This window comes from Panthera leo, chromosome F3, assembly GCF_018350215.1.
Source record: "Panthera leo isolate Ple1 chromosome F3, P.leo_Ple1_pat1.1, whole genome shotgun sequence".
Lineage (NCBI taxonomy): Eukaryota > Metazoa > Chordata > Mammalia > Carnivora > Felidae > Panthera > Panthera leo.
The window spans coordinates 34,981,451-35,005,408 of NC_056696.1; the positions used below are offsets into that span (position 1 = coordinate 34,981,451).

Consider the following 23,958-nt stretch of genomic DNA (forward strand, 5'->3'; position numbering starts at 1 on the left):
GTTCAACCAACTTTGGATTCCACTCTCTGAGTGATAGATAGCTTTAATTACTCCGAATTACTCAGCCACTCCACTCTTCTCCCCCAAGTCATTAAAAATAGATTTTCTCTTTGAACTCCACTCCGCCCGAGGTCTCCAGAGTGTCAGGAGCTCTTAGGAGATAGCCCCAGGGTCAGCTCGTGGCCAGAAGGTTCCGTGTGGCTTTAGTTGCAATCACAGGCTCCGGAACCTCTAGCTGGTTTTCTGGGGGTGGTGCCTCCTTTTTCTTAATGATATTGATCACGTGACTGTTCACAGCTCAGAGCACAGGCAGGAGGCTGGGCTGGTGTTTACTTTATAAGGATTCAAGGAGGTCTCATATGTGGCTATTGATTTTTAAAGAACGGGATCTAACACTCGGAACAAACCATAGTGAGTGCTTCACATTAACTACCGGCGAGTTGATTCGTAGGAATGATCAAAGCTGAAAACGTGAGCTCAGAGGTGCTATGCTCCCTGAAGAGCAGGTATTGTTGTCTCCGTTTTAAAAGTAAGAGAATGGAGGCTTGAAGAGCCCCTGACACCTCCGTGCGGAGGGCTGTGCTGAGGGGCTCTGGGACATTCCTAGGAGGCTGGGGATGGAAAATGCGCAAGCCCCTCAGAACCCCGTCCATTACTGTGCTGGTCCTGTCCAGCCTGAAGAAAAATCTAGCAGGGGATCCTCAACCTTCACCAGCCTCTCTTCCTTTTGACTCTCTGACGATCTTTTCTCTGTTCAATCTCTGACGAACTTTTGTTGCATCTGGTAGTTCCAGATTCACCATCTGAACTGTTGCTAGCAAACAGGAGAGTAAAATGAGCTACGAGGCATGCAGTGGTCGTGTGGGTGAATGCACACATCTTCCTGGTCTTAGGAGGGGGTTACGTCCTGGTAAACCCATCTAACTTGAAATGCATTTAATTACACCTAACCTAGCCAACGTCGTAGCTCAGCCTAGCCTACGTTAAACATGCTCAGAACACTTACGTTAGCCTACAGTTGGGCAAAAGCATCGAACACAAAGCCTATTTCCCAATAAAGTGTCGCATAGCTCATGCAATTGATCGAATATTGTACTGAAAGTCAAAAACAGCACGGTTGTGGGGCGCCTGGGTGGCTCAGTCGGTTGAGCGTCCGACTTCGGCTCAGGTCATGATCTCATGCTTTGTGAGCTCCAGCCCGCATCGGGCTTTGTGCTCATAGCTCGGAGCCTGGAACCTGCTTCAGATTCTGTGTCTCCCTTTCTCTCTATTCCTCCCCCACTCGCGCTCTGTCTCTCTTTCTCAAAAATAAATAAAGATTAAAAAAAATTTTTTTAAATAAAAAAAAAACCAGCACGGTTGTGTGGGTACAGAATGGTTCTAAATATGTCGGGTGTTTACCCTCAGGATCACGTAGCTGGCTGGGCGCTGTGCTCGCTGCCACCGCGGGGCATCAGGAGAGAGCATCGTACCACATATTGCTAGCCTGGGAAAAGATCCAAATTCCAAATTCCAAATACGGGTTCTGCTGAATGCGTATCGCTTTCACACCATCTTAAAGTCAAAAAATCTCAAGTCGAACCATTGTAAGTCGGGGGCTGTCTCCAATTGCAGTGTCCAAGGGTATGGCTAAGCACCGCGGCTGGCACCTGATTTCTAGGACAACGAAAGGGGCCCCTGACGGCCAGCTCTTGGGGCAACTTCAGGAGGTGGGGGGAGGGGGGTGCTTCGTCTTCCGTGCTGCCTGTCTCCAGACCTTACTACCTCAACCTGGGACTCAGACGAACCTGGACTCCAGTTCTGTTCTGCCACCTGCAGGGCACGTGACCTTGGGCAGGTTATTTAACCTGAGACTGTTTTCTAATAAGTAAAGTGAGCCTAAGAACACCTTGCTTGCAAAGCTGGCATAGGATTAAATGAGATAATCTACCCAAAGTGCCTGGCGTGCACTAGGCACTGGATAAATGAAAGCCATCGTTATTATTATTCCTGCTGCTTCATTCTGTTCCACAAACTCAGCCAACTTCCCGGCTCAGAGCAGGGTGATGCCAGCCAGGAGCCTGCCAGCCATCAGCAGGAGACCTCAGTCCTTATCACTTCCTCACCCCTCCATCCTTGGGGAGAAGATCCAAGGAGGGGATCCCGTGCCTCTACCCCCACCCACTCGCAGTAGGGAGTTTTCGATGAAGATGAGGTTTCAGGCATCCAGTCGACAATTAGCTCTTTACCTGTAAAGGACAGGAGACACAACTTGTGTTTTTCCGTGGAAACTTACAGAACTGTGGGTGATAGGAGGTTGTTAGGAGCTGGTGCAGCCCATCTTGTCCCTGGAGGGTCCGCTGTGGCTTGGGCTGGCCACTGGGTTAGGCCTCTCTGACCGGCTGCCCATGTCCCTCTCCCTGTGAAGTCTCTGAACCCTGGCCCCATCTGGAGTGAAGGGAAGGACAGAGCCCCAAGCACCCAGGCCTCCCAAGACTGATTGTACCCGTGGCTCCAGGGCTGCCGGGATCTGGGGAAAGCCTGTGAAGAGAGACTCCCCCCCCCCCATACATCCGCCAGTGAACAACTAGGGGTGCCAGCAAGCTACGAAGAACTGTGGGGATAGAGAAGCAAAGGCCCACCTGCCCCCGGCTTTGCTTCCTGCCTCCTGAACCCTGCTCTGACCTCACCTCAAACGTCATCTCTTGGAACGCCCCCAGAACCTGCCGTCCCTCCTCATCCTCAAAAGGATCCCTTACAGGGGCGCCTAGGTGGTTCAGTCGGTTAGGCGTCCAACTTAGGCTCAGGTCATGATCTCCCCGTTCGTGAGTTTGAGCCCCACGTCAGGCTGGCTGCTGAGAGTGCGGTGCCTGCTTCAGATCCTCTGTCTCCCTCTTTCTCTCTCTGCCCCTCACCCACTCATTCTCTCTCTCTCTCTCTCCCCCTCCCTCTCAAAAATAAATAAGTAAATATCTAAAAAAAAAAAAAAAGCTTAGGAAAAGGTCCCATACGGTACGTCCCCCAACTCTGGCAATGGCGGACTCTCGAGCTGGCCACTTTGCCAGTCACTGCAAGACCGAGCCCAGGGCTAAGCCAGCCCTCCGGGGGCCTCTATTTCCTGGTGGATCAAATGGAAATCATAATACATAACAATGCCTAACCTGGCTTCCTCCCTGGGGAGTTGTGCAGATCAAGTGAGATCAAGTGTGTGAAAGCACTCTGAAAAGCTGGAACCCTCCCCCGGGCACTGTGGGGACGGCACCAGGGATCTGGGTCCACATCCCAGGCCTGGCCGGGGCTCTCCTCAGCCTGCCTGCAGCTGTGGATGTAAAAGAGCGTCAGCTCTTTGCTGGAAAACAGCTTTGATTGGCGGGAAAGGAGAAGGTGGGTCTGAGACCCTACTAACTGGAAGGGGAGAGAGGGTCGGCTGGTGGGACCACCGAGAGAAGGCGCAAAGGAAAGAATGAGGCTCAGGGAGGCAGCTGTGCTTCAGCTGCTGCGCTGTGCGCTTGGCCAGGCCCTGGGGACCAGGAGGCTGTGGATGAGGCCAACTGCATGCTCCAGCCAGGCCGCGTCACCTCCCACCCCCGCCACCTGGCTCCCGGCCACTGAGAAGGCCTCTGTTTCTTTCCTTGTGTCAGGAGGCTGGGGACACGTGTGGGGACAGGTGTACCATCTGGCAGGGGGCAGCAGATTCCAGGAGGGCAGGGGATTAAATGCTCATTCTCTGAGGGGCTCCCCCAGCCTGGAGAACAGCTTCTTACTTCCTCCTGCTGTCTTGTGTCTCTTGTGCACGATTGCTTAGGAATCCTGGAAGCCTCTTGGACGCCATGGCCCTTGAGGCGGACCTCTGCTCTCTGGCCTTTGAGCAATGACTGCGTCTTGATTATACCTTTATTGTGACATCTATCCCATTGTATTGAGATTATCTGTTTCCTTGGTTTGTCCTCAAACAAACCCAAGAGCTCCAGCAAGGCAAAGATTATAGAGCCCCAGGGCCCAACAGAGTTCACTTTTTTTTTTTTTTTAATTTTTAAGGTTATTTGTTTATTTTTGAGAGAGAGAGTGAGAGAACACAAGTCGGGGAGGGGCAGAGAGAGAGGGAGACACAGAATCCAAAGCAGGCACCAGGCTCTGACCTGTCAGCACAGTGCTCAGTAAATGTTTAAGGACCACAGGGACCCAGGCACAATCCGTTGTCAAAATCCTATGTCTTGTGCTCCTTCGACTCGGGTGCTTCTCCAGTAGACGCATCTCAGTTCTCAGAACCATGTAGCTCCTTCCAGGTGTCCACACAGGATGGCAGAAACATGGTTTCTCTGTCCCCAAGTTCGCTTGGCAAAGGGCTCTGGTTCCTCTGTCCGCCATTGGAGAACACTTGTCACTGAAGAGTGATGATGTGTTTGCACCTGAGGAAGTCACTGTCCAGGGCCTCAGAGGCCTTCCTGGCCTCACCTTGGGTGGTCCAGGTCCCGCAGGTCTGCCATGTTCTTCAAGATCTTCAAGCATGAGGCTGGTTCCCACCATTTTCTCAGTGACTTGTCCCCACAGCCAGTAATAATCTGATATCATGTCCCTCACAGGGCCTCACAACTTGTGGACTACACACTGTGCTGGAAAGAGGGAGAGTGAGGGGAGCCACCCCAAACTCTGCACATCCCCGGTGACCCCTTCCCACAGAGTCCTCCAACCCCACTGAATCAGGCCATGGAAGGCACTAGAGATGCGGGGCCCCAGGGCCAGAGGAGCCAAGAACGCAGTATGAGTCACCTTTAATTAAGAGTATTTCTTAAGTAAATGACTTAATAGGACAGTTATATTCATTAGAGGTATAATTACAAGACATAAGATCAAGCAGAAAAGAACGCAGAGTGTGAGGGCCGGATGGGTCCGAAGCAGCTCTGGGTTCGCTGGGAGAAGGCGGCGGAGGGGTCAGGGGAAGGGCGTTCTCCCGACTGTAGGCTTCTTCTTGCCACCCTCACCTCCCAGCCCAGCTACCCCGGGATCCCAGCACTCAGCGAAGGGGGCGGGGGAGCCTCAGGCATAATTAAAATGCAATCATAATAAACAAACACTAATTAAAGCATCACAGAGTGTCCCATTAAACTCTGAGTCAGTCCTGATAAACTGCCTCCTGACTCAGTGGACGCTCTCCAGGAGAAAGCTCTCCCTCCTTCTTAAAGCTTCCAGAAACAACTCCCAGCCCCACCCCATCCTGCCCCACCCACCCCAGCCACCAGGTCCCAGAGCAGGGCGCCTGTCACCTGGGAGGCAGGGTGACGCACCCAGACGTCAGGGATTCGACCTTGGTCCTTTAGGGCTTCTATAGACTCAGAGTAAATTCTTAGGGGCAATTTCTCCCTGGACGCTAAGCAGTGCCCTCTCCCCCCTCCCTCTCCCCCTCCCCCTCAATCGGGCCTCTTCCCTTCCACAGCCCCAAGGCAGAGTTCTAACCCATTTCTTCCTGGCTCTGGGACCTGACGTTTCAAAAGCCTCCCCCAAGGAGCGAGGTTATCTGTATCAGTGGTTCGCAGTCTCTAGGACAGAAGAATCAGTGGGAGAGCTTGTCAGAACCATTTCTCAGGCCCCATCCCAGAGTTTCTGACTCAGCGGGTTCTGGATCTTCTTGTCTCCTAAGCTCACAGGTCATGCCAGCACTGCTGGGTCCAGGACCCCGCATCGAGAGTCATTGCTCCTTGAGAGAGGTCCAGGGCCACCTCTTTCTGGAGGACGTTCTCCTGGCTGAGAGGTGGCAGGCTGGAGAGCTCAGAGACTTCATATGTCCCCAGTTCTGTGGTCTTCTCCCTCTTTTCCAGCTGAACCCACACCTGCCCTTCCAGATTTCTACGCAGTGCTCCCTTGCTCTCACACAAGGTTTTCTGAAGAAACTCTGCTTCCCCTTTGCACAGGGGTCTTCCCGCCTGGAACATTCTTCATCTGCGTCAATGTTAGTCACCCTTCAGGACCCGGGCACGTGCCTTGTTTCTCACAAAGCCTGCTTGGGACCCCCTTCTAGAGCACCACCGTCCCATGGAAATAAAACACAAGCCACAAGGGCAAGCTCTGTGTACAATTGTAACTTTTCTAGCAGCTATATATTTTTTTTTAATTTTTTAATGTTTATTTATGTTTTTAGAGAGAGAGAGAAACAGAGCAGGAGTGGGGGAGGGCCAGAGAGAGAAGGAGACCCAGAATCCAAAGCAGGCTCCAGGCTCTGAGCTGTCAGCACAGAGGCCAACGCGGGGCTCCAACCCATGAACCGCGAGCTCATGACCTGAGCCGAAGTCGGACGCCTAACCGACTGACCCACCCAGGCGCCCCTAGTAGCTGTATTTTTAAAAGTAAGAGGGAAAGAAGTGACATTCATCATCGATTTAATTTAACCCAATATTTGAAATTTTTCATTTTTTTAACGTCTCAATAAAAAATTATTAATGTGATATTTTCCTTTTTTTTTTTTCCATACAAAAATCCTCAAAACGCAGGGTTTATTGTGTCCTGATAGCACATCTTGGTTTGAACTAGCCACATTTCAGATGCTTATAACCGCAAGAGAGAGTGGCTATCGCATTGGACCCAGAAGACGTAAAAGTATTTTCTCTTTGCTCTGAATTCCCTCAGCTCTCTTGCAATGCCTCTCTTAGAACACACATCACTTTCTTGGGGTTGGTTTGTTTGTTTGCTTGTTTTATTGCTAGTCTGTTTGCAACTTGAAGGTGATGGCTGTGTTTTATTGCGGCTGTTGTTTTCATTACCCCGAAGTGCCTAGTGCTGGCCTGTATGTAGGATGTGGTCCGTGAGTATCGGCTGATGAATGAAAATAGAAGCACATGAACGTAGCAAAGACAGAGAACCCACAGAAACATGTCACGTTGAGGGTCTCCTCCCGGTCCCTGTGACATTTCTGGCTTCTGGTTTGTGCACGGCTATTACATCTTTGAGGAGGGCATCATTCGAGTCTTAAACCGCACCCCCCCCCCCATAAGTTTCCTGTTTCACTTCTCTCTTCCACTCAGTGCATTACAAAAAAAGAGAGAAATTCCCACCAGGAGGGCCCAGGAAACAGGAAAAATAGTTGTGCTCTTGGTTTCATGTTTGGAGAAGAACAGGGTTCTCACTATCTCCGTGGCACTTGGCGTGAAAGTGGGCTTTGTTGCTGGGGACACTGCTCCCATTCAGGGCCCCCTTTCCCAGCTGCTGAGAGCCGGGCTGTGTTTTGACAGACGGGCCGAATGCAATGCAGACAGTTGTTTTAATTTCCAGCCAGATGCAGACATCACTCACGCGGATCCCGAAACCCAAGAAAGGGAGGCTGGGCGCTGGGTTGCTGCGCTCAGGCCTCAGAGGGCGGGCTGGAGGGGGCGGGCGGAAGCCGTCCCAGGCAGTGGGGTCACAGCTATCCTGAAGGGCTGAGAGCCTCAGGCCCAGGAGAGGCACACTAGGAGAGTGCCTGGCAGGTACCTTCCAGAAGGGTGCTCCTTGTAGGAATCACAGGCCATGAGTCAGGGGGGAAGGGTTGCTTCTTAAGGCAATGTGATGCCAGTGGCTGGTGGGTGGCTGGTGGCAATGGCTGGATATTCGCTTTTAACTGTACCAAGTCGTTCAGGGCAGAAATCCTAACAGTCTCGGGGAGGAGTCAAGTAAACCGTGGGAAATCAAATCCCAAACATCGGAATCGAAGGACAAATGCGGCCTCCCTCGGAGGGAGGGCAGCAATGGCTTTCACAGCCTTCCAGACACCTGTCACCCCGACTCTGCTTACGCATCCCAGTGACGGGAGTCCCTTCCGGAAGTGAGGGCTTTGCGTTATTGGACAGCCTTGACTTTCCTAGGTTGGGCTTTCCTGAAACTTCTTACCCATGAGTCGCCCTGCGGCCACATCGCCGTCCTCCGAACATTGGGAAACCGCCTCCACGGCCACCTCTAAATAAACATCCCCGATCCATAAGCTGTACCTTGGATGCTGCATCTAGATCAGACCGCATCCTAGCCACTCTTCTGGGAAGGATCTACCCGGTTGAACAACGCCACTCTTGGAGCAGAGGCCTGAGCTGGGAAGTCCCCAGAGTGGGGTGGCCTGTCTCCATCCTGACATTATTTCTGCAGCCCATGAACAAATTAGCCCCTTGAGCTCTTATATCACCCCGTCAGGGCACGCTGGGCATCGAGTCGATGCAAACCCTCAGGTCGGGTACACAGGAGCTATTTCAGACCAGCCTCCACTTACACTACCAGTGTTTTCAACTGAATTGCAAGGCTTTACGATTATCCTTCCTGCATTTCTTTTTTTTTTTAAGTTTATTTATTTATCTTGAGGGAGAGCGCACAAGCATGATGGGGGAGGGGCAGAGAAAGAGGGACCGAGAATCCCAAGCAACTGCGGGGCTCGAACCCACGAACCACAAGATCATGATCTGAGCCAAAACCAAGAGTCGGACACCTAATAGCCTGAGCCTCCCAGGCGCCCCTCTATATTTTTGTTACTAAAAGGAGGTTAGGAATGTTTAGAGCTGATTATGCCACTCACTTCTAGGAAAGCCTTGTCATGTGACTCCTAGGTGTTATGAGGTGGTAGGAAGGAGGGACACCCGACATAGAAAGGACGCTTCCTGGGGGCTGGTGCACGAGACCCTTCATCGTCTGGCCCCCAGGGGCTGGTGCACGAGACCTTTCATCTTCTGGCCCCCGAGTGCACCCCCCTTGCGTCTCACCCCGGCCCATCCGGGGTACACCCTTGAGTTATGCTGAACTTACCCACGATTACTTTTGCTCGTGATGATCACTTCTCGTGCTGCCCTTCTGGGTCTGTGCGTGGGCCCACTACTACCCTGACTCCCGCTTACCCAAGTGGTCCCTTCTCCAAACAGGTTGTACCCTGCACCCCGCCTATAAGTTCACCCCTGTGCCATGTGAGGAGCTCCATCTTTGCAGTGACAAGCTCCCCCCGGACTTGAGCTCTGCAGGGCAGGATCTATGCCCTGATGGTTGGCACTTCTCTCTCACCTGGCACCCGAGCCTCCCACTAATGACTTCTGATAAACATTTGCTAGATAAGCACGTTAGATGTATCCCAAGCCTCTCAGGATGATGCTGTGAAAGTGCCTTCGCAGATCCTCTGCCCCTCTGCCAGAGGCAGAGCACCGTGCGATAGGACACTGGCTCGCATTTGTACTTGAGGTCACGCATCCGGTGGGGGGGGACCTCTGTACCCCAACAGAGGACAACCCATCCCCAGCCCGGCCAGTGGTTTTCGCAGCCCAGCAGCCCTGCTGCCCCAGCCAGGGGTGGTACTTAGCGTGACAAATGGAGGACTTCTGTCCTCTGGCCCCCTTACCTGGCCTGAGTGTCACACACGCTGGACAGGTGGAGGTGCCCGGTCCAAACAGGCCTGGCTCAAGTCCCTGTTGGGGAAGCTGGCAAGAGTTCGCTGGGGCTACACCCTTGGAGTGGGGGGACAGGGGCTTGGTCGGTAAATTGTCACTTTCCCCAGCAAGGCGGAATCAGGCAGGCAGCTCATCTCCGCGGATGTTCCCATGTAGCCAGCCTTTTCAAAGGATGCGAGATTTACTAGAAAAACTGAATGCAGACATCAGAGAATGGGATAATTGGATCCAGGTGGTATGTTTGGTTGGCTGTAAAGAGACTGCCATGCAATGAATATTATTTGATAGGAAAAGTTTCTCCTTCTCTCCCTTTATACATTTTTCTGTGCGGGCAGGATGTCTCAGCCCAAGCCCAGCTGAAAGCCCTTCAGAGACAAGTTGGTGGCACTCAATAGGCTTTCAGCAGAGTTAACCATTTTCAGCACTTACCGCAAGCCCATTTCCCGCACGGACTTGGGTGGCAGGCAGAAGGACTTTGGTGGCAGGCAGAAGGACGCAGGACGATTTGCTGCTGCCTCTGGCGATGGCAAGAAGCAGCCTTGCGTCTTCCGCCCCAGAAACACACGCCCCGCCCCCCCGCCCGCCCCGCACCAGGCACACAGATGAGAACACAGAACGGCCATCGATTTATCCCCTAGCGTCACCTCTTTCGGGGCAGTGACCTTGCAGGTGTGGGTAGGTGTCATCCCTACCTGATCTAACCGTGCTCTCTTTCGTCTCTCTGCCAGATCACCAGGGTCCCCGTGGAGTCCTGTGAACAGTACACGACCTGTGGGGAGTGTCTGAGCTCGGGGGACCCTCACTGCGGCTGGTGTGCTTTGCACAACATGTAAGTTGGGGAGCGTTCTGAAAAAGGGCCCGGGGTGTAGACCACCAGGTGCTTTCCTGGGAGGGTTGATGAGGCTGTGACAGTGGCTTGCGCGGGGAGAGGGGAATTTCCAGTAATTCTCATCGAGGTTGGAGAGCAGGAAGAGAGGCCAAGGGCGGGGGGTCCTTCCTTCCCAGTGTTAGTGCCTTTGCCTTGCTTTCATGTCCGAGTTCTGCCCTCCTGGCTTCTCTGAAGCTGCACCTTGTCAACACGGGGAAGGGTAGTGGTACGGGCAGAACTCACGAGGGCGGGTGGAGAACCCCCGAGGACCTCCTCGGTGCACCCTGAACGAGGTGCCTCCTGCCGTCAGCGTGCAGATGGCAGTGCGCTAGGGTGGGGGAACCCGGATTCCAGCGCGCCGCTGTGTGTCTGTGCATGCTGCACTGACCGCCCTGGGCCTCCACTTTCCCGGCGCTGAATAGGAATAATGCCTACCTGGAAGGTAAACCATGAGGATTCAATGAAATAATAAATGTTTTGGAAATACGGAAGCCCAGAATAGGCTCTCCGAATCAAAATAGTTATCATGAGCTCTGAACCTCTGGGAGGACCCTTCTGGCCTCATTAATTCAAGATTTTGAGAAGTCTGCACCTCACTCTAACTTGCCTCACACCCCTATTCAGAAGCATCCCTGCCGGTAGAATCCCAGCTCCATAGAAATGCAAAACCACACTTGAACTTCCTAATTCCAAGAGCCCCCAGGGAGGGAATAGGGTGACAACCCAAAGGCGGGAGCTGGCCAGGAATTCTGTTCCCCAATGGAGCTGGAAGCTCTGTGGCTTCGCGCCAGCCAGCAAAGCATCTCCATGAAATGTGCTGGGTTTGGGGTGGAGGCGGAGGCGGGGGGCCAGAGTTCAGGGTCCTGCACAATAGCTCTTGGCTTCCAGCCTCTGCAGCAGGTGTTGCGAGGGCTACGGAGGGAGGGAGGGAAGCGGGCGCCTCACAGATGCAAAATCCGGACTGGATTTGAGCCCACAAATACTGGGTTCCCTGCTTGGGTTTGGAGGTAAGAGACTCCTCCAGAAGTTTCGCGCGCGCACGCGCACACACACACACACACACACACACTCACACGATGCTCTCACCAGAACCCAGGCAGTGAGGGAGTCACCATTCAGGTCAGACAAGTGGTACAGATTCCGACGCCCAAGGAGTGGCAAAGGCGACTAAAACTGTTTCCCCTCCGTGAGGCCGAGCTGCCAGCCAGCTGAATCTCCCACCAGCAGGGTTGATTCCTCCGGAGAACCTGCCAGCTGCCCCCGCTCTGTGGAAGTGTCCTAGACTACCTGTCCTCTCCCTGTGCTGTGGGCGTGCAGCCACACCATCCGCACCCTGCCCCCTTCCTGGCCCTCCCCGCTTCTGTGCCGGTGCACTTGTCACACAGAACACACCCCTTTACAGATGGGGGATCATCATTTATTCAACAGCACGGACAACCGTGCTCCCCAGTCTGTGCCGGAGGCCACTGATCTACCACAGTGCCTGAGTCTCCCGGTGGCCCCACACCACCCCTGTCGTGCTCCTGTCTGGGTAGGCTGTGGCTTCTAGAAGGGCCGAGCCACATCAGGATTGCCTGTGATTTCCTCTGTCCTCTACCTGTGGCAGACAATCAGTCCCTCCCACCTATGGGCTCATCTCTTCTTCTGGCACCTCTGCCTACCAGGAGCACTCCGGAACAAGCTTCTTCCTGTTTCTTTCCAGAGCTTTCTCCCCTTAGATCTTTCTCACGGTCACCCACGCCCCCGCAGTGCCCTCCCACCTGCCACTGGCGGCCGGCCTAGGTAACGGGAAGCAGACGATGGGCCCATTCTAGTTCCCAGGCCCACCCGCTGGACTTGAACGGAGGCAGAGGCCGAGGGAGATTGCTGAAGAGGCTCTGGGTCTGGGGGGATTTGAAACCTTCCTGTCTCTTCTGTATGCCTTGCTCTTGCAAGTCTGTTATTGTCTCCAAGGCTATTTATCTCTGTTAGGACTGTTGCCATAAATAGTATGATAAAAAAGAGCCATTTCAGTGAGTCAATGAGATAAAGGCTCCAGTCAAGAGCTCACTTTAGAGCTATCTTAAGGATTCACTTAAACCTCAATAATTCTTTTCTTTGACAGCATTCATATTTAGATCCATTATGTGCCTGGAAAGGAAGAGGGGAGGGGCTTGGGCGGGGGCGGGGAGTTTGGTGGGAATCAGTGCCAGATTGTGGGATTGTGGCATCTTGTATCTCGGTGGCTACTTGGTTGGAGAAGCACCGGGCCCGACAGCGTGTTCCCATGTGACACCGGTGACAGCCCGACGCTCCTGCGTGCAGGCGTCACCATGCCCACCTGCCACACTGGGCAGAGAGCCTCCAGCCAGGGATGAAGCTGTCGGGAGAAATGGCCACACGGCTTTCTGACAGAGGCAGCCCTGGCTGACACTCCTGGCCTGTCTCTCTGCCTCCAGGCATTATTGCACACCGCAAATATTTATTTAAAATATACCATGTGACAGGTAGAATACCTCAATGAATAAAACATGGTCCCTGCCTTCAGAGAGCCATTAATCCAGCCCCAAGATCACATGTGCACCGCCCGATACAGCTAAGACTTGTCCAGATTTTTCCATTTTTTTGGAGTAGAATAATAACACGAAGAGTCATCATCATTATTATTATTATCATAAGGGCCTAAAACCCATTTTCTAAGTACTAACTGATTTAATCCTTATAATAGCCCTATGAGGTAGGGTAATGTCACTATCCTCACCATTTTATAGTTGAGGAAACTGAGGCTCGGAGAGACTAAGTAACTTGCCCAAAGGGACACAGCTAGTATGCAGTTGATCTGGGGGGGAGGGGGTAGAATCCAGGCAAACTGGCTCCAAAGCCCATATCCTTAGCCTCTTGTGTGCTAATTCTCACATTCCCCAAATGTCCCACCGTTGCTCACCGAACATCCTATAAAGATACTATCTGTCAGGAGCTATTCTTTATGCCAAAATCGTACCTCCTGTATTGAGAGTTAATCCCACTTCCTCTTAGTCTGTGTTTAACTGCCATCAGGACCATCTGGGAGTCACCCAAGCCCTCTGGGGTAAGTGAAAAGCATAATGAGAAGACAAGCCACAAGCCTCAGAGCAGCAAACCCCTCTTACAACCCCCCAGGGGACAGTGGAACCAAACAGATGGGTCTCCGTGGCCTGACCTCTTGTGAATCTGTGTGTACGGCAGGTGCTCCCGCAGGGACAAGTGCCAGCGGGCCTGGGAACCGAATCGATTTGCCGCCAGCATCAGCCAGTGCATGAGCCTCGAGGTGCATCCCAGCAGCATCTCAGTGTCTGAACACAGCCGCCTGGTAAGTAACTCGTCCTACCTAGGGAGCTCGTGGAGGGGACAGGCACAGAGCGCCTTTCCGTGTGTGCGTGTGTTCCTTTAACACTTGCACGTGTGTCGGTGACTGGAGCACACTTTAAAGGCTCCAAGGAAACGTTGTGTTTGGAGAAACCCTATGATAACTCTTAATGTAAAGGGCACAGCCCCTCTCCACACTCCCTGCAAACTCATCACCCGTTGATCTGTTTTGTAAATCTAGATGTTGCATTTAGTAACAAACAGCTACGATATGGTGCAACCCGATACGAAATAACGCATTTTTCTTCACTGTAGGCTGTATTTACCTTCCTCCACCTACCATTTTTCACAGAGACCTTAGAGTTGTGTGTGTGTGTGTGTGTGTGTGTGTGTGAGAGAGAGAGAGAGAGAGAGAGGAGAGACAGAGACAAAGAGACTGAGACTTAATTCACAGCCCAGTATGCACTTAAAGAGAATATTAAAGAGAATAAAATAGCCCTTAACCACCTGTCGAGGTACAACCCAAAATATTTCATGTCCTCAGGCCCTACACGATCATTTCCTTCTGAAGGTTTTATGAGCGTTTACGGATGTTAATTAGTTAATGAACCTTCCAAGGTTTCTGTTCATTCATCCCCACCAGGAGGTTTTGGCTCCCATGGAGCTGAGGGAACAAATAGGGGAGTTTGTACCTAAGTCTCTGGCCCCATGGAAACGAAACTGGGGCAGCGATTCAGCAGCAAACAAATGCCTGGAGAGGCTAGGTGACACTCATTGTGCTAAGAAACCACTGCAAATAAATGCAGCCAGGTGTTGGTAGGAAGACAAAGGGAGACCTACCTAGTGGCTCCCAACTTGGAGGCCACCGCGGGGGTGGCGGGGGTATTGTCCCCATGAACCCTTGTGGCCACTCCCTGTTGCTAGAGGAAGCCGGTCTTCAGATCCTTTACCTGTCGTTTCAAATACCGCTTAGATGTTCTATTGTGGTCATTGAAAACAAACTCATTTCTGGCAGTCTGAGGAATTGTTACGCTTCCGAGGAGGGCACTCAAACTTGCAAAGGCTGGGAGGTGCTGGCCTAGATCATTGGAACCCGTAGACAGCAGCAGACATCCTCCGAGAGGCTGGTGTCCGAGTCCCTTGCTTTCTCTGACCCCCACAGCTCCCTGTGGAGCCACTGCCCTACTCGAGGGGTGCTGTCCGTGAGCAGAGCACCCAGGGTAGGGGGGTACAGAGAAGCAGAAGCTCCTAGGACCCCCACCGACCTGATAAGCAGCCCCTGAATAACAGGTAGGCTGTCCTCCCCCAACGTGGTAAACCTCCAGATTGGTAAACCAGTGTTAAGACTTGTTTGTAAAGGGCTCAGCTCATGACCTGCTTTCCAGTTTCACAGTTTCATGTCAGAATGATGAGGGTCCGAGATGGACTGTGGTAACTTTCCCTCCAGTGCCCCTCACTCAGTCCTTTCTGATGCGGGGCAAGATTGAAAGATAAACTAATAATGATGTTAATAAAGACCATTGACTGCTGGCAGGGCTGCTGTAACTGTTCCGTGTCAAAGCCGGAAGATCACCTGGACCAGTGTCTTGCCTTAACAGATGAGGTCTGGGGAGATTAGTGAGCACCCGGCCACGGCAGGGCCAGGTCTCCTGAGCCCCTGGGTCTCTTCCTGCGGCATCATCTCTTTGATCCTCGGCCTCTTTGCTCCTCCCACAGCTCAGCCTGGTTGTGAGTGATGCTCCAGACCTGTCTGCGGGCATCTCCTGTGCCTTTGGGAACCTGACAGAGGTGGACGGACAGGTGTCTGGGAGCCAGGTCATCTGCATCTCACCGGGGCCCAAGGATGTCCCTGTCATCCCTCTGGATCAAGGTAAGAAGCGTGTGCCATGAGAGTCACATGCCAGGGACTGCCCTTACCAGAACGGCCAAGAGTACAGGGCACAGGGGATGGGGGGTGGTGAGTACCAGCACAAAAGTTGCCTGACCTCGTCTTCATATTGCAGACCCTAATACGGGCTTATGGTATAACTCGTTTGAGTTTGAAAGCTGCTTGTCATGCCCCGAAGTGAAATTCCGGAAGAAGGAAATCCCCTGCTCCCATTTGGGCTAAGTCTGCACAGTGAGCCGAGAGTGTTTCCAGACTTCCCTCCGAGGGCTGCAGCCAGTGATTTTCAGCGGGGTTCTCCCCATGGCACTGGGGGCTTGAGGGGCTCTGGCCTAATATTTCTGAAAGGCTTTCAGTAACTGAACATGCCTCAGCAAAAGCAAGGGGTTCTGTGGGATCGGACTCATCCTGTTTTCCCTAAGAGGGGGTGTGGGGCAGTCTGGGCCTCCGTGATGGGTGTCTCAGCAGGACCAAAGGGACTCTCTTGGGACCAAAGACAACTCAGGCAGCGTCGTGCCCCAAGAGAGCCCTGCAGTGGCTTAATGGATTATACCCAGATTCTCCACTGGGCCCCCAGATTGCTACCTTCTCCTTTCTCCCCGCCCCCCCCCCTCCCCCAGACTGGTTTGGGCTAGAGCTGCAGCTGAGATCCAAGGAGACAGGGAAGATGTTTGTCAGCACTGAGTTCAAGTTCTACAACTGCAGCGCCCACCAACTGTAAGTACTTACCGGGAGTCTCACTCTGGGCCTGGCTGTGGGTGTGGCGTTTCTCCAAGCTGGAACCGGGTTTATTCACCTCCCAGTCTCCCCCCCAGGCCCTCAGTTCTGTCTGCCTCATTCAGTGAGAGTCAATGGAATGGCATTCACTCTCCACGGCCTCTGATCTCATGCAGACCCCCATGCCTGGCTCCCCAACCACCCTTCCCCCAGTTCTCAAGCCAGGACAGTAAGAACAAAGTGTGAAGAGAAAGGCAGTGGTCATGGCCCAAGGATCGTAAGAAAATTTCTCTATTTCAGACCAGCGGGTGGTAGCTTTGAGCGCGGAGATGGACAGTGGATGGAGTTTAGACACATCCTCCACGACCAAGTCGAGAGGGACTCATTAAGAGGCAGCTACGCACACAGCTACCCCTAGAGAAGGATGTGATGTAATGACCCCAGGCTGGGAGGGGAGAGGAGACTTTAACTCCACTGTGGTCCAAATCCAGCCTTCAGATTTTTAAATTGTTTTAATGTTTACTTATTTTTTGAGAGAGAGATCGAGTGCGAGGGGGGGAGGTGCAGAGAGAAAGAGGGGGACACAGAATCTGAAGCAGGCTCCAGGCCCTGAGCTGTCGGCACAGAAGCCTGACGCGGGGCTCGAACTCATGGACTGTGAGATCATGACCTGAGCCAAAGTCAGACGCTTAACCAACTGAGCCACCCAGGCACCCCTAGCCTTCAACTTTTTAAGGAGGAGAGGGTAACCAGACCAAACCAGCAGCCTCCAGAAGGGCTTGATAGAGCCCAGCTGACCTCACCAGCTATCTCCAGCGGTGGATGCCCACAAGGTATGAGATTCTGCAGCTGTGCAGGAAGAAAGACCCATATTTAGCTTCTAACAATCTTCTCTGGAAGAAAAACTGAGGCTCCTTCCATACAAACTGGGAACTTGTATGCTACTTAATTTAAAAAGAGGGAAACAGGTCTCTATAATAGGGCCACGTAAAGGCCACTGGACCAGTGACCATGGCCATTCCACAAAGAGAGAGATCAAGCAACAATTCCATACCAAGCAGAGCAATAATTGGGAATATTCCATGGACGCTCTTTTCCATTCCCCAGAACAGGAACAACCTGAGGTCTATGTAACTCCAAGGTGTCAAGTCTGTGGGGTCCCGGCAGTGGACATGAGGAGTTCAGCAGTCCACGTGGGAAGAGGGCCTGTTTGCGGCTAAGCCCAAAAGGGATCATTAGCCATTAACATAGACAAATGAGCCAGTCCTCCTTAGTCTCTCCCCTCCTCTGATCTTGATTTTGATGATGAGAATCATCTACTTGGAGTTTTAGGGCCCCTGCAATAGTTAAGGAAGGAGACACAGCTGAGCCCCATCGGGACAAGTCAATAGCTGTGCCAAGATCAACAGGACAAGTGGTAAAAATGGCCTGGGGGGGTGGGGGGTGCAGGGCAGTAAGTATTGAAGCTGAAGAACAGTCGCCCACTGACCACTGCGTCCCAATCCCAGCTAACCCAGTTTGGAGGGGAAATGCAAGCATCTTGGAGAAAGAAACTCCCAACCGCCTTCTCAAACTCCAACACAGCGGTGATGGAATTCATTGTTTGTGAGAAGCACCCTCATTTCCATGGCTGTTTGCTGTGATGTCACCACTTTGTATTGCTATGGCAACAGAAATGCAGTCATAGGCAGCAAGTTTTAGCCAAAAAAAAAAAAAAAAAAAAAAAGAAAAGAAAGAAAAAGAAAAAAGCAGATCTCCTGGACAGCAAAGATTCCATTTTACCCCAAACACTATGTGTCTTACCCTTCTCTGCTCCTGGCATTCGTAGCAAAAAGTCACAGAATCAAGTTCAACCCTCTGCTTTTAATATGGTAAACTAAGGCCCCGAGGGGATAAGTGCTACAGCAAGGATCACAGAATCACAAGTAGAAGAGCCTGCAACCCCTCTCATCATTCTCTGTCCATTTTCATTATTTACTTGCTGAAGCACAGCACGTTAGCAAGAACCGGGCAATCTGGCCTAAGCTCAGAAACAAAATAACTTTGGGCATTTCCAGAAGGGGATGAAACTGATCGGCATGGAGAAGATGAGGTGTCATTGGGCTAATGCACCCACAATAGGGTGGCATATTAGCCAGTCACCCCCTGGATGGACACCCATCGGCCCAAATCTAAAGACAGCACCCACCAGGTGGCGCCAGATTGCAGACCCAGCGGTGTCCTTTCCAGGTTGGTCTAGTTGTGGAAGGCTAGACCAGGGGAGCTGACAAGGAGCAGGAAGACCCCTACAAAACCCAACTCCCTTATGATGGGTGGGTCACACACAGCCAGCATAATACACACAGCCTCAGGAGAAACCAGATGAAAGAAGCGCTCACCCTGGCAAGAAATTGATCAACCACACACATATGGCCACATACCTATGCCTGGCTACTTGGAGAGTGGTACAAAATTACCACTTAATATCGTCAACTCCCCCAAAGCCCAGAAACACAGGTGACTGAACTAGTTGTTAACACTCGAAAGTGACTTAAGAGCTTAAAATCACAGGTAATTTACGCATTTGAAAATAACGCTCACATTTAACATTGTACCTTTCAAAACCATTTCCTACACATTATCTTGTTTGATGCTAAACAGCCCTGTGGAGCAGACAGGAAAGTTTTATGACAGATGGATGAAGAAATTCCAGTGCATAAAGTGAAGTGACTTACTCAAGGTGACCCCAGTGGCAGTGGCAACACTGGAATCCTATCTGCCCAGTTTCTATCCCGGTGCTTTTCTGTATTATAAGCTGTTCTCTTGTAAGTGGTGGTAGGCTGATAAATGTTCCACTGCTAGCAATTGGGGGGTGGGGGGGACCCAGTATGCAGCATTTTCCGATGTCTACGGTGTAAATACTCTGCCCATGGCTGGTTTCAAGCTGCTAACATGATGCCAACCCACTTGCAAAATTCCTGAAAATGTAAATAACCAGCTGTCATGAGCTAATGCAGGCCAGTTCTAGCATATCATTGCTTCATAAGTTACGTTATTTCCACTTTGGATTCCTTTTTTCCTTCCAATTTTCTGCTCCTATGAATGTCTTCAAGGGAGAATGCACAGTTCTCAGTGCTGGAGGATGCCCCCACAAATCAACCCTCCTGAGAGAGAGACTAGGAGAACAGCCTTCCATCATGACCCATGGGCTACCTGGCACCCTTACCTTCCCTGTCTGATCCCTTCTCTTTGCCCCTTACTTTCTCCATCCTTGCAGGTGCCTGTCTTGTGTCAACAGCGCCTTCCGCTGTCATTGGTGCAAGTACCGGAACCTCTGCACTCATGACCCCACCACCTGCTCCTTCCAGGAGGGCCGGATCAACATTTCAGAGGTAAGCAAGGCTCACTTTGGCATGTGATGTTCCCAGTAAAGCTGAGTGGCCCTCCCTTTTCAGATGGGCAGTCCCATGGCTTGGCCATCTCCTTGCCCTGACCCATCTTGGTCTTCTTCCTGGAGATTCTACATGTTAGAAAACCACGTTATTATAAAACTCAAAAAAAAAAAAAAAAGTGGCAGAAAATACCCCAGAGGCAGAGAAAGAGGCTGTATCTTCTAGACTCTTAAGATTCTTTACATTCAAAGGCTTGAGGGGAACTGAGGGTTGAGGCTGAAAGCTAAGGGGACATATCCGACCAACCAGACTCCATTGTCCAGAAGAGTGCAGTGAATGGCATTTATTCTTTGAGTCTAAGCCCTTTGCTTGGCTGCAGACATAGTCCAGTTCAATAGAACATTCACTCTCAACCATTCTTTCATGCCAACCTCTCTTCCAAGTCTAAATTTCAATGATTCTTTGACTCTGATGTATGACTGGGTGGGTGGCCTTATAGAAAGAGAAGGAGATTCAGCTGGTGGAAAGAACCAGGCCTTGCTAAAAGTCCCAGTTTATCATACAGGCAGTGTTCCATCCCTAGAGCCCGACCTACCTTTGTTATTCACACAGTGAAATATCAAATTGCCTGTCTTTCCATGAATATCACATCCAGTTATTCACTGACGTTGACTTGGACGTTGACAGCTGGTGGGGTTTGAATGACTATAAAGACCTAGTATTCGTGCAAATCGCACGGGTGTGTATACATGTGCAATTCCCCTCTTCTTCCACCGTTTAGAAAACCTGCCAATGTCAATAAGGGACAGTGTAGCACTTTCATACTCTACTATACTCTTTGTATACACGTGGCCCTCTTGCACTAGACTAGAAGCTCCTTGAAGGCAAGGGCTGTACCTAATCTTTAAATCCTCACTGTCTTCAGGGAATGTTTGCAGAATGCATGGTGAAAGAAGGAAGGAAGGAATGACCGCTTTGCCCAAATGCCATTGATAGGAAGGGTTCCTTGGATCTACGTGTCCAAGATGTCAAGAAATAGAGTCTTACGTGTCTCTGAGTCTTGACCGCAGTGCTAGTTCCTTCTCTGAATAAACATAAGAAAGTCAGCCTTAATGTACACATATCAGATCGTCATGACATATACGTTTACATATCTTACCACGTTGTTTGTCAATTATACCTCAAAAAGCTAAGCAAATTAAATAATAGTAGGCCTTGACCCATTTCTCAAACACACACACCCATGGCCGTGAATTCCGCTCAGTGTCTGAAATAATATGTGTTCTATTCAGCCAGAAAAATGGAATTTGCCGGTCTTGAAAGAGAGAAACATAGAGGGGGTCCACAGGTGGTATTGAAGACAGGCCATCCTCTAGTGCCCCTAGCGTGCTGGAACCAGTTATCTAGTGCCCTGAAAACCTTTCAGAAAAAGATCTCCCTGCAGCCAGTTGGTGTGCTTTGATGTATCTGACCCGAAAGCACTAATCTGGTCTTAGTGGACACTGGAAATTAATCCCAGCCCTGGGATTCTGCAAGAGTATGGAACTGCTTTCGGGCCAATCTTCTCATTCAGAGGAAACGGCCCAAGGGCCGAGGGTACGGAGTGGAGGGTGGTCCCCCAGCTTGGGAGTCAGCGGAAGAATGGCGAAGGGAGGCGGGGCAGACGAGGAATGGCAGAAACCACAGCCGGGGCTGCTCAGAGGCAAAGGCCTGGCAGTGCGGAGATGGTGATAAAGAGTCTCGGAAACTGAGCTTCATGTGGGCCGCTTCTACGCTTCTGAGTTCCTTAATAAAAAAAAGGCAAGGCAGACCACAAAACACAGAGAGAGAGAGAGAGAGAGAAAGAGTGAAGTGCAGGTCTCGACAAGAGAGAGCAGCTGCTTCATTGTCTCCCAGGGGCTCCCCCTCGGGCTGAGAGAAACCCAAAGCCAAGCCTGAAAGCGGCCTGCAGCTGGAATAAGGGCAGGGGGAATGGCTTAAGGAGCAGGACAAATAAACTCTGCCGGGGTGTGGAAGCCAGAAGGCTAATTGGAAACATGCCGGCCTCCCTCATGCCCTTTAGAAGTCACTGGAACACGGTTCCCTCTCAGCCACGGGGGAGAGACTCCGATGTTCCAGAAGGCTGGACCTGAGAGAAGCGGTTGCCACCAGGCAACTCAGGAGTGAGTTAATATTCAAAGAACCCTGGGGGCGAACCCAAAGACTTCCCACCGCCTTTCAGTTTCACTTTCCCGAATGTCTGTGGCTTCCGGGGAAGAGGTGCCCTTTGTCCCTTCCTCACCTCCCACCTCTGCTTAGTGGGATGGGACTGGGCTGCCATTCTCTTACTGCTGATGTGCGCCAGCCCCTGACGTGGGCCCTGGGATCGGCCGTCTGGAGGCCCGGTGATGGAAGCCTGGTCTGCAGCCGGCTCCTAACTTCACTCAGGAAAGACGAGCAGTGTGCATTCCCAGCAAGCTTGTGAGGGCCACTTCCTCAGCTGCCTTGAATACTGCTGAGGCTCTTGGCCACAGCCATTCACACATCCCTTCCCAACAACTAGCTCCCAGGCCCTACTCTTTTCTGTCCAAAGCTCTGCTTCTGGAGAATTCCACTCCTGAAAATGCAGAGGACGGCTAAGGTGCACGTATCCAGCTTGGAGGGGTGCGGGGCGGTGTTTCTTGCTGTATTAAGAGTCCAATCGGACGTCGTTAGATTGTTCTGGGGACTGGAAATCCATGAACTGCCTCTTTGAGAGCCCTAGAATATCTCTTTGATACTTCCAGTAAGAGCCCCCTAACGGTGAATCCAAAAATCAAAATTTTGTCTGTGTACTTCCTAGAAACAATATCTAACCAATTAGCTTCATTGATCTAGAGAGCAACATTAATGTACACACGTTTGTAACTCTCTCACGTGTGACAAGAGGTCTCAAAGCGTCTATGTCAGCGCAGGGGGCCAGCAGCAGCATCCTGCACCTGAGTGCTTGTTAGAAATTCAATTTCTTGGGCCCCCTCCCCAATGAGTCTAAAGATTGAGAGTCACTGACGTACAGCATCTCAATTGATTCTTGAAACAGACCTGTGGTGTCCCATAATTCATATTTGACATATGTAGTAACCAAGATGCTAAAAATTTAGGGTTTTTTTGCCCAAGGCTACAGAGAACTCAGGCATCCAAAAGAGCTGAGTACAGCACGCTTTCTGCAGAAAACCAGAGCCGGTTAGCTTCCTTGTCTCTCTCCATGGCCACACTTGCCGGCAGGATCCCGATTTGGCTTTGTGCTATTTGGTCATGAGGGTTCAGGGTGTGCAGCTGGTGCAAATCCACCTTCACAGATGGAGAAACTACCCATGGAAGATGGGTCAGTTGTCCCACTTCTAGACACACAGCCAGCCAGCACGTTGAGGTCAATCTGCCTGCTGTTTCCAGAGGTCAGAGGGACCAAGTCCACACTTAGGCTTGACAATAAAGTACCTAATTTAAAAAAAAATGTATACACACACACACACACACACACACACACACATTCTCATTTAACCTACTCTATGAAATGGATTCTATTACAGATTAATAAACTGAGGTTTAGATAAATTAAACAATTGTCTTAAGGTCATCAGATAAATGCAGACGCCATGACTCAGAATGTATGTCCCCAAGTTGACCCTGGATAAATTGAAGTCCTCTGATACTGCATTTACATATACAACACACACACACACACACACACACACACACACACACACATTCTCATTTAACCTACTCTATGAAATGGATTCTATTACAGATTAATAAACTGAGGTTTAGATAAATTAAACAATTGTCTTAAGGTCATCAGATAAATGCAGACGCCATGACTCAGAATGTGTGTCCCCAAGTTGACCCTGGATAAGTTGAAGTCCTCTGATACTGCATTTACATATACAACACATACACACACACACACACACACACACACACACACACAAGAAATAAGCAGTAGTATTAATGGTGTTAACCCAGTTGATTGCTGTTTACAGCATACTTTCTTTTTTTTTAATTTTTAAAAATTTTTTAATGTTTATTTTTGAGAGAGAGAGAAAGCATGAGTGGGGGAGGGCAGAGAGAGAGGGAGACACAGAATCTGAAGCAGGCTCCAGGCTCTGAGCTGTCAGCACAGAGCCCGACGCGGGGCTCGAACTCACGAATGGTGAGATCATGACCTGAGCCGAAGTGGGACATTTAACCAACTGAGCCACCCAGGCGCCCCTACAACGTACGGTCATATGCCTCTTTCATGCAGTCGAGGGTTGTTGGGTATGACTGGCCCCATTTTATTGATGAGGAAGCTGAATTTCAGTCGCACTGAAATTCAGTTTCTTGAGCTCTTTTAAGGTTGTGAGCCAGACCTTCCCACTGCTCAGAGCACAGTCGATCTCTGATGGGGCCCCCCAAATCTCTGCCTCCCTGGGC

General features: G+C 51.1%; 1 protein-coding gene across 1 annotated transcript in view; it reads left to right on the forward strand.

Annotated features, from left to right (window-relative positions):
* PLXNA2 (plexin A2) overlaps positions 1–23,958 on the forward strand; it is a 207,689-nt gene that overhangs the window by 123,243 nt on the left and 60,488 nt on the right. The window contains exons 5-9 of the mRNA XM_042924603.1: positions 10,091–10,191; positions 13,435–13,558; positions 15,271–15,424; positions 16,060–16,156; positions 19,413–19,527. Of these exons, the coding sequence (XP_042780537.1) occupies positions 10,091–10,191; positions 13,435–13,558; positions 15,271–15,424; positions 16,060–16,156; positions 19,413–19,527 (591 nt within the window). The remainder of the gene's footprint in view (positions 1–10,090; positions 10,192–13,434; positions 13,559–15,270; positions 15,425–16,059; positions 16,157–19,412; positions 19,528–23,958) is intronic.